Source organism: Triticum aestivum, chromosome 7D (assembly GCF_018294505.1).
Source record: "Triticum aestivum cultivar Chinese Spring chromosome 7D, IWGSC CS RefSeq v2.1, whole genome shotgun sequence".
NCBI classification, from domain to species: Eukaryota; Viridiplantae; Streptophyta; class Magnoliopsida; order Poales; family Poaceae; genus Triticum; species Triticum aestivum.
In genome coordinates, this window is record NC_057814.1 from 465874116 (window position 1) to 465883981 (window position 9866).

Here is a 9866-nt window from a genome sequence, read left to right on the forward strand (position 1 = left end):
CGCCGAACTAAGCGTAGAGAAAGAGCAAAGTGTAGTCATTTTGGTTTGCCTCATCTTTTTAACGTCGCTCGTTTCATTGACTTTGAATGATCGCTTTTGAACGGTTGTTCAAACTTGGTTTGGTACTGGGATATGCTTAAATTTCATTAGTGCCTTTCTGTTAACTTTGTAGAGTACTTGGTTTTGTAGCTGCACAATAGATTCTTTCGACCGAGTGTTATATGTGGAATTTTGAAGTAGAAAGAAAATGGGGGGAGCAGAGTCACTTATGACTGCCTAGTGGGCGGCTCCTGAGAGGCTGAGCCATAAGCAAATCGAAATTAAGAATTTGGATGCCGTTGATCTTGGACATATTTAATTAAACTACTACCGGCGGCCTGTGTCGGTGGATCACGTGCATGGTCGGCATTGTCAACTACTCCCTCTGTTCCATAATGCAAGACGACTAGTGTTAAAAAACATCCTATATTATGAGATGGAGAAAGTACGAAGTTGGAAGTGCGGGAAGAAATAAATACTCTCTTTGTCCCACTAATGTCAAGAGTACTGTCAAGCGTGATTAGGCGCATGGCGAAAGCAAAGAGGGATAGTTGTTTTGTACAACCTTCGTCCAGAACTAACTATCGTTGAAATGAATTGTAGGCACTCGTTTCAGTAACAAATTAATTCAAAAGGAGGAAGTATTTCATATTGTCAAAAGAACTGTTCAAGAAGGTAAAGTGCCACCTAATACGTACAGTTGAGAATAAAGAAAGTCTTTGACGACTGACGAGCTTATAAAGCTCAAAGAGGGTAAAGTGTCTTCCAGCAAATGCGCCTAAAAATTTCTTTCTGGTGACTCCAAAATGATGAAAGTGATTTGAGGTTGACGGGAACCATCCAGTGTAGGTCGGAATAAGACGGCTCCTCTGTCGGTCGGTGGGGTTTCTATTTTGAATTTTGTTCCACACGGCACATACGATACGTAATCCCTTTCCTTTTATTACGTCGACGAATCGCGGCCGTTTATTGGCTCGTTGCATTGCACCCTTCCGTAGGCCGTAGCTCGGAGTTCCCCACCACCAGGGCAGGCACCACCTCCCCACCCATATTTCTCTTCTCGGCACACTACTCCCCCCACTTCTCCCCCGCATCGCCTCCCCCGACATGGCGATCACCGGCGGCCCGCGCGGCCGCCTCCTCCTCCTCCCCCTCTTCCTCGTCGCCGCCGCCGTATGCCTCGTCTCCACCCCCGCCCGCGCCTTCTACCTCCCCGGCGTCGCCCCCCGCGACTTCCAGAAGGTGAGCAATCCGCCCCCCGCCCTCTCCTCGTCGGATCTAAGCTCTAGGTGGCCTCCCGACCGTACGCGCCGGTGGATCTAGCCTTACCGGGAGCCGCGGCCTCAGATCTGGCTTCCCAGACCTCGTTTCCCCGTGTTCGGAGGGTCTCCGCGCATTTGGAGGATTATTAGCGTCTGTGGTTCAGGGTTTAGTGACCTGAGCAATGGAGGTGGAGAGCGGAATGTCTGGATTTTATGCTGGCTTGCGTGTGCGTTTTGCGCGTACCTGCGGATAGGGTGAAAGCCGTACGTGGCAGCGCCCGCTTGCTTGGCCTTTGATTGCGTGTGATTAATGTTGTCGAGCATGGTGCATCGGGGTTAGGCTCCTCGTTCCATAGGCCGACTCCTGATGTTGTTTTTAGCTCTCCTTAGCATGAATCGCGATGGTATTGCACAGTATAGTGAGATCCGTTGATGTGGTGAACTGTATTTGGTGCAGCGTGTTGGTATTATTGTGGGATGGGTGCGGGTCACACTTCAAAAAGTGTTGATAAGCAGGGGATTTTTGGTTTCTGCTTGTTTGAGTTCGTCTAGAGGTGTAGACACGTTATCGCTTCGCGTCTTGTTTTCATCGCTGTTTTATTTAGTCTCTTTTGTACTATTGGAGAACATGTATTTACTGAGTCGTAAACTATTTGGGCGTTCTGGGTAGAAAAGTCAGTTAGGTACCTATTGTTGTGTATGTTGGTGGGTTTCATGGAGATTACAACACTGCAATCACAAACCTTGTGAAAGTGGCATCAACTGAAGTGTTGGCTCCGTCTAACTTGCTAGGGCCTAATATCCTCATATGACGGCTGCAAACTACGACAAACAGTCCATTCTTAAATTAAAATGTTTGAAACGTCAACATGCCTTATGTAGTATGTTTGTAGATGTACTAGAGTTGTTGTATTAGAATGTCCACATCATCTAAAAACATCATGCATATCCTGATGTTCCTTTCCGTTATACTATCATAATATAGTTTGATATAGACAAATAGTCTCCTTACCCATTTTAAGCTCATTTGGTTCTCTTGTTTGAATGATACTCTGATGAGAATCAAATGTGTAGAAGTATATTCTGCAACAGTAACGTTTATGTTGAAGCCTATATGTGTTGCCTATGTGCTTGGCGATCTACTTGAAGAAGCCACACCTTATAGACAAGTGCATGGTTGTTGTTTCTTGTTGCCTCCTAAGTCCTAACGCAGTTACAATTTCAGGAGATCAGGAGAACAGGATACATTATGTATAACTTAATTAACACCTGTTAACACTTGCATGCTGTTTTCCAGTGCCATTAAATTGACGTGTTAATTGATTTCATCATTTACAAGTTGTTGGAGTCCTCTTGTTTATGGAGCTCCTATTGTTGTGTTGCGTTGGTGACTGTCATTTCTTCGGAGAGACAGTTACCAACTTACCATACCATACAATTATTAAGGCAGTTACAGTTGTATAACCAAACTTCTAAACCAGAGATGATACCCCGCGCGTTGCTGTGGGACTTAGACACAGTTATTTCTATGAGATTTGGCAGTATGAAACTTCAGTATTTTGATTAGCAATATGAGAATTAAAATAATAGTACATACAATTTACAATATCTAGTTATTATATAGTTGTAAAATATTTATTGAGAATGAGTAGCATGCATGGTGCATGGAGTTTTTTCATGCATAGTGACATGGTGAGTTGGCATAGTTGCATATGGAGAGAATTAAATTTAGTTGGGCATGCATGATGGCATGATGAGTTGGCATAGTTGCAGGTTAGGATAATTGAGTTAGCGGGGATCAACTATTTAGGTATATAGATATGATTGTTTGGAAATTTTATCCATAGTTTCCTGTCTATATTCTCTGCTTGCTCAATGGTTTTCAAAGGTTGACTAACCGTTCATATTGCAGGATGATGATCTCCAGGTGAAGGTCAACAAGCTGTCATCTATAAAGACACAACTTCCATATGACTATTATTTCCTGGACTACTGCAAACCTGAGGCGATTAAGAACAGTGCTGAGAACTTAGGGGAAGTCCTTCGTGGGGACCGCATTGAAAACTCTGTCTATAATGTAAGTATACTACCTGTGTATTTTGCATTAAATACTCTACAAATGATTTTTGCCCGTTTGTTCAAGGGTGTACAGAGCACGACAACATAATATGATAAATTGTACACTCTTTAACTTAAGTTCAATTTCCCAACTTTTGCAGTTCAAGATGAGGAGGGACGAGAGTTGCAAAGTTGTTTGTCGAACAAAGCTGTCTGCAGAAGCTGCAAAGAATTTCAGAGAGAAGATCGATGATGAATATCGAGTGAACATGTATGTTCTGATTTTGAAGTTCCTGTTGTATTGCCAGTTGATTAACATGACCGTTCCCCGCCAAAAAAGGATTAACATGACTGTCTAGCCGGCTTACATATGATACTGGTCCAAGTTGTAGAATTGTGGTTATGTTCCGCATAAGCTATAATACAGTGCCTGACAATGTACTTTCCTTCTATCAGGATTTTGGATAATCTCCCAGTTGTGGTCCCTAGGCAGACACGGGAAGGGAGCCAACCGATCTTTGATCATGGTTACCGCGTTGGCTATAAGGTGAGCATCTCACCAAGTCGATTGCTACTCACTGAAACATGAAACATTTATCAAGGAACTTGTTTAATTTGAGCACAACATTGGCAGCTCAAGGATGACAAGTACTATATTAACAATCACTTGAGCTTTAAAGTCTTGTACCATGAAGACCTAAACTCCCCAGAGGCTCGTATTGTTGGCTTCCATGTGATTCCTAGCAGGTATGTTATGTATACTCAGTCATGTCTAACTTAGCATGCCTCATGGTCTAATTGTTCTTTTTTTGTTATGGGTATGTGTAGCTGACCAGTCCGAAACCAATTGAAATTCTTGTTCATGTAATGTTTTGATCATTTCATAAATAGTTTAATCTCCATAGTAAATGTTCAACATAGCCAATATTTAGAAATTAGTGCTTGGCTTTTTATAAATTTATATCTTATGTGAAGGTACATGTGCCTATCATAACTTGCCTATTCACTCTCTATCTTTATACAGCATTAAACATGAATATGGTGCCTGGGATGACAAGAATCCTACAGTGCAAACCTGCAACGCTAACACGAAGATAACTCCTGGTAGTCACACACCTCAAGAGGTGGCCCCTGATGCATATGTTGTGTTCTCTTACGACGTTACCTTTGAGGTATATTACCTTTTTCATATCCTTTGTTGCTGGCATTCATGTTCCTGCCGTGCTGATTAATTCACAATTGATCTTCTGCAGTCTAGTGAGATCATATGGGCATCTCGCTGGGATGTCTACCTTCTTTCCAGTGACAGCCAAATCCACTGGTTCTCGATCATTAACTCCTTGATGATTGTCCTTTTCCTTTCTGGCATGATAGCCATGATTATGATGAGGACCCTTTACAAGGACATAGCAAACTATAATCAGCTTGACAATCAGGAGGAGGCCCAGGAAGAAACTGGATGGAAGTTAGTGCATGGTGATGCCTTCAGGCCTCCTGTTCATTCAGGCCTTCTTTGCGTTTATGTTGGAACTGGTGTGCAGTTCTTTGGCATGACAGTGGTAACCATGATGTTTGCACTACTTGGATTCTTATCCCCTGCGAACCGTGGAGGACTCATGACTGCTATGGTCCTTTTGTGGGTTTTCATGGGTGTATTGGCGGGTTACACGTCGTCTCGCCTCTACAAGATGTTCAAGGGCACCGAGTGGAAGAAGATAACCCTCAAAACTGCCTTCATGTTTCCTGGTATAATCTTTGGGGTCTTTTTCGTCCTGAATGCCCTTATCTGGGGTGAGAAATCATCTGGTGCAGTTCCTTTTGGGACAATGTTTGCTCTGGTCCTTCTCTGGTTTGGCATCTCCGTGCCACTGGTCTTTGTTGGAAGTTTCTTGGGATTCAAGCAGCCAGCCATTGAGGACCCAGTCAAGACAAACAAGATTCCCAGGCAAATTCCCGAGCAAGCATGGTACCTGCAGCCAGCTTTCTCGATACTTGCTGGTGGCATTTTGCCATTTGGTGCTGTCTTCATTGAGCTCTTCTTCATCCTCACATCTATCTGGCTGAACCAGTTCTACTACATCTTTGGCTTCCTCTTCATAGTCTTCGTCATTCTCCTGGTAACCTGTGCTGAGATCACAATTGTGCTCTGCTACTTCCAGCTATGCAGCGAGGACTACCACTGGTGGTGGAGAGCCTACCTGACCGCAGGCTCTTCAGCTCTATATCTTTTCGCTTATGCTATCTTCTACTTCTTCAACAAGTTGGAGATCACAAAGCTTGTTTCAGGCATTCTCTACTTTGGTTACATGCTGATCATTTCTTATGCCTTCTTTGTCCTGACTGGCACCATTGGCTTCTATGCTTGCTTCTGGTTTGTGAGGAAGATCTATGCTTCTGTGAAGATCGACTGATGTAGCAACTTCCAAGATAAGTTTCCTGTCTGCTTCTAGAGACTCTCCCGGACAAGGTTTTCTTGCAATATCATACATGCTGCTGTTCAAGTGACATATATGAAGGAAACTGGGATTTGAGATGGGATTCCATGGTTTTGGTAGAATATGTAGCCTGGTAGGATTAAGAATCACCGGATATTCACGGATGTTGAAGAGAGAATTTGATACTCGTTGCAGATTAGCATGTCTTGTAATTCTAAAGATATTGAGTGCTCCTGTACTGTTTCGGATCTCAATTGACCATGTCTGTTCCATTTGTGTTTTATGTCTTACACGCAGTATGCTGGACATGGCACTATTTCTTAGTGCATAACTTTCTCGTTGGTTGAATGATTTCATTCGATAGTACCCTGATGCTGGGCTAAAGGCGTACTGTCTGTTACTCTCTTACTATGGTAGTAACTGTGTACCTGAATCTTAAAATCATTTTGCCAATCAATGAAAATTTCAGAACAATTATCTTTTCATTAGAAGACGCCACCAGAAAGCAAACTTTTTTATTTATCAATACAACTTTATTCAGTGAGAATGTGTAGTGAAATACATTTTACGTTTGACAACTACTGATATTTGAAGTTCTGACTGGAAGGCCTTTGTTTTGCGCTGCTCACTGACAAATGACCACGGATACACTGGAACAGGCATGCGAGGAGGAGCTTATCGATGAGCCGATGGCGCCGGCGCCGACGAGCCTGGCTTAGCGGGAGTCAGGGCTGCGGCCGTCGTCCTGATCACCCCGCACATCATGGCCTCCCTGGGCACGTCGAGCTCGCGTATCTTATGGGCCCCTTCAACGAAGACGGCGCCCATGCCCATGTGGAGGTGCGGCTCGATGTGGCAGTGGAACGCCCACGCGCCCACGTTGTCGGCGACGAACCGGATCGCCGTCCAGCCGTGCGGGAACACCACCACCGTGTTCCGCAGCGGCGGGTCCTCCGTGTTGAGGCGCTCGCGGCCGCTGGTGTACCGCCCCTCGCCGTACCCCAGCACCCAGAAGTCGTGGCCGTGCAGGTGCCACGGGTGCGTCTCGCTGTCGTTGTCCCTCCGCATGTCCGCGTTCTGGAGCACCACGTCCACCACGGCGCCGTGCGGCAGCTCGTACACCCGGTCGCTGAGCGTCGTCTCGTAGCTGTTGTTCGCCGGCGGCAGGTCGATGTCGTAGCCGCCGGGGAACCCGTTGGGCGCCTCGCCGGAGGCGTCGAAGGCGCTGCCCTGCACGCCGTAGAAGTAGGCGCCGAGGTACGGGGTGGCCGGGAGCGTCAGGGACACGTTGTTGACGGCCCACTTCATGTGCCCGCCCACCAGGGTCTGCGTGTTGAGCATCACGATCGTCCGGTTCACCTGCTCGGTCCGCGGCGGCGGCGGCGCCTCGGCGGCGTTCCTCCGGGCATTGATCCTGTGGGTGAAGTCCTTGCTGCGCTGCAGGTCGTACCACGCCGGAGTCGCCGGGGGCGGGCTGCCTGGCCACGGGAACCTGCTGTTGGTGTACCTTAGGATGGCGGTGGCCGGCAGCGTCTTGGGGGGCCGTCCTCTCACGCCGACGGAGATCCAGAAGGACCCAGACCTGTAGAACGTCGGCGTGTGGTTGGTGGTGAGGAGCACGGAGTAGCTCTCGCCGGAGTAGATGTCGATGTCTGGGACGGTGAACGGCTCCACCGGGTTGCCGTCGGCCTCCACCACCGTCAGGTCGTGCTGCAAAATCACAAAACCCCCACCATGTCAATAGTCAACCGAATAATTTCTCACCGTGAGATGTATGAAAATCTATAGTCTTACCCCTTGGACCTGCACGTTGAGGGCGGAGAGTGAGGTGGTGCTGGCGATCCTGAGCCGGTACGTCCTGCCAGGCTCCACGTCGAACACCACGGGGGCGCACTGGCTCTGCGGGCAGTAGGGCCCGCACTCGCTCCGCCGGAGGCACCTCTCCTCGTCGCCGCACAGCTTGGCCTCCTTGCCCCTCACGCAGGTCCTGGCGCGCCTGTCGATGCCCCGGTGGAACCTCGTGACCGCGCCCAGCATGCAGTCGTATTGCCCTCGCCCGTTGATGAGGATCGTCTGGGGCTCGCCGACCCACTGGAAGTGATCGTACTTTTGCTCCAGCCCGGCCGCCTGCGCGTACACGTTGTCGTGGTACCAGTCGCTGAGCAGCATGCGGAGCTCGCCGCCGTCGTAGTCCCTCCGGTACGGCTCGTCCTGCTCCGCCGTGGCGTTCACGACGAGCCACCCGTACAGCCCCGCCGCCCGCTGCATCCCGAAGTGCCCGTGGTAGAAGTAGGTCCCCGGCTGCACAAGCGGACAGATTCGGTTCAGTTCAGTTCAGTTCCTCGGGCCTTTTCTTCACGTGCCCGGCCATTCCGGGTACGGGGTTTTGTTCGGTTGCGACGTTGCCTACCTTGTCGGCGACGAACTCGTAGGTGAACGAGTCCCCCGGGCTGATGGCGCACTGGGAGATGGACGCCGTCCCGTCCGCCCACGGCGTGCCCACCTGCCGCATCCCGTGCCAGTGGATCACCAGCCCCTCCGTGTGCAGCTTGTTGTTGACGGTGATGCTGAGGGTCTCGCCGGCGCGGGCGGTGATGTTCGGGCCGGGGAACTTGCCGTTGATCCCGATCATCACCCGCTGCTGGCAGTCCGGCGACCACAGGATGTACTCCACGTCCCACGTCATGTTCTGCTTCGCCGGGGTCAGAGCAGGGGCGGGAACGGAGGCTGCGGTGGTCGCCGGAGCAGCCAAGGCCAGGAGAAACGTGCAACACAGCAGCAGATGCACCATCAGTGGTGACTCACTACTGCTAGTGTGAGGCCTGGTCATCGTGGCTTTTCCGCTTTTCGGAGGGGTTGTTGCCGTGGAGGTTCTGCTCTGGGTTGCTGAGCTTTTTATAGGCGTGAGAAATGATCGAGTTGAGGAGGAAATATAAATTGCTAAATTATTAGGAAAATGGGTTGAGCCGTTCCACATGTTTCCAACCGTTTTTTTGAGAGTTATAAATCTTTGCAAACAACAAGTAACTCTATCCAATATAATTGTAGTTAATGGTCTGTCTCAAGTATTTTTTTTAAGTTTGATCAAGTCTACAAAAATACTAACACCTAAAACGTCAAAGTAGTCTCGTGAGATTCTTTATGAAATACATTTCCATACTATGCATAAAAAATTGCGAACTTTTTCGACACAGTACAACGCAGATGCCCACCCAACCCCTATGAGCACCTTCGAGTGACTGAGGTAGCACAATATTTTGAGATTGACGAAGTCACCACATGTATCCTCATAGTCGAGGGAAACATCTCTCTCACTGAAATAAACCGAGAAAAATACGAGCACCAATGCCAAGTTTAGGACTTAAACCATGGTGGGTTGGTTTCATCAGAAGGAACAGAACCATCTGAGCTACGCTCATTTTTTCCTATAGAGTTGATCAAAATTAAATTAATGCAATTCATGTTATAGATTAGAGCATCTCCAACGCTGACCCGCAAATTTGCTCCGGTATTCGTCCGCGGACAGGGGGTACCAGTCCGTGGACATGGATGCTGGAGCCGGCCATCCAACGCTGCCCGCATATATTTCAAGCCGGGTTTCGACTTAGCGGACGGAATTCATGCAAACTGGTGGATATTCATCAAAGTTCGGAAAACAAAAAACACAAATCATCCATACATAGCATGCAAATAAGTGTAGTACACCAATGTCTCAAATTCGATGTCCAACAAGTTTCAACGGATCATGCCATCTCACACATACTGCCCCTTCAGCTTTATTCGATAGTGTGTGTACGTAAATGAACATCCCTCTTTCCTATGGTACATCATGTCAACGCGTACGGGCTACACAATGTGTAGAGCAACATCGAGTGAATGAATGATTCAAAGCATCTTCAGCCGCACCCCCAATATGCCCCCCAAGAAGCCATTTTTTTCGCCAGCGACAAAAAAACCCCAGCCGCCCCCAGGACGCCGAATTTCGCCGGTTCAGCCCATTTTTTGGCCCGACGATCCCAGGCCGAACCCAACGCACGGGGGTGGGGGGGGCACTTGGGGGCTCCGGCGGAAG

At 48.2% G+C, this 9866-nt stretch overlaps 2 protein-coding genes across 2 annotated transcripts; one reads left to right on the forward strand and one right to left on the reverse strand.

Annotated features, from left to right (window-relative positions):
• The first annotated feature begins 1046 nt into the window (after nucleotides 1–1046).
• On the forward strand, nucleotides 1047–6077 carry LOC123169233 (transmembrane 9 superfamily member 7). Its single transcript, XM_044587071.1, has 7 exons — nucleotides 1047–1281; nucleotides 3214–3378; nucleotides 3521–3630; nucleotides 3816–3906; nucleotides 3994–4106; nucleotides 4384–4531; nucleotides 4613–6077. Exons 1-7 carry the CDS (start codon nucleotides 1147–1149, stop codon nucleotides 5768–5770), a joined length of 1920 nt encoding a protein of 639 aa, XP_044443006.1. The 5' UTR covers nucleotides 1047–1146; the 3' UTR covers nucleotides 5771–6077.
• A 218-nt stretch (nucleotides 6078–6295) lies between these two features.
• On the reverse strand, nucleotides 6296–8673 carry LOC123169232 (L-ascorbate oxidase). Its single transcript, XM_044587070.1, has 3 exons — nucleotides 8205–8673; nucleotides 7589–8095; nucleotides 6296–7504 (listed from the first exon to the last, which is right to left on the reverse strand). Exons 1-3 carry the CDS (start codon nucleotides 8622–8624, stop codon nucleotides 6470–6472), a joined length of 1962 nt encoding a protein of 653 aa, XP_044443005.1. The 5' UTR covers nucleotides 8625–8673; the 3' UTR covers nucleotides 6296–6469.
• Nucleotides 8674–9866: the final 1193 nt, after the last annotated feature.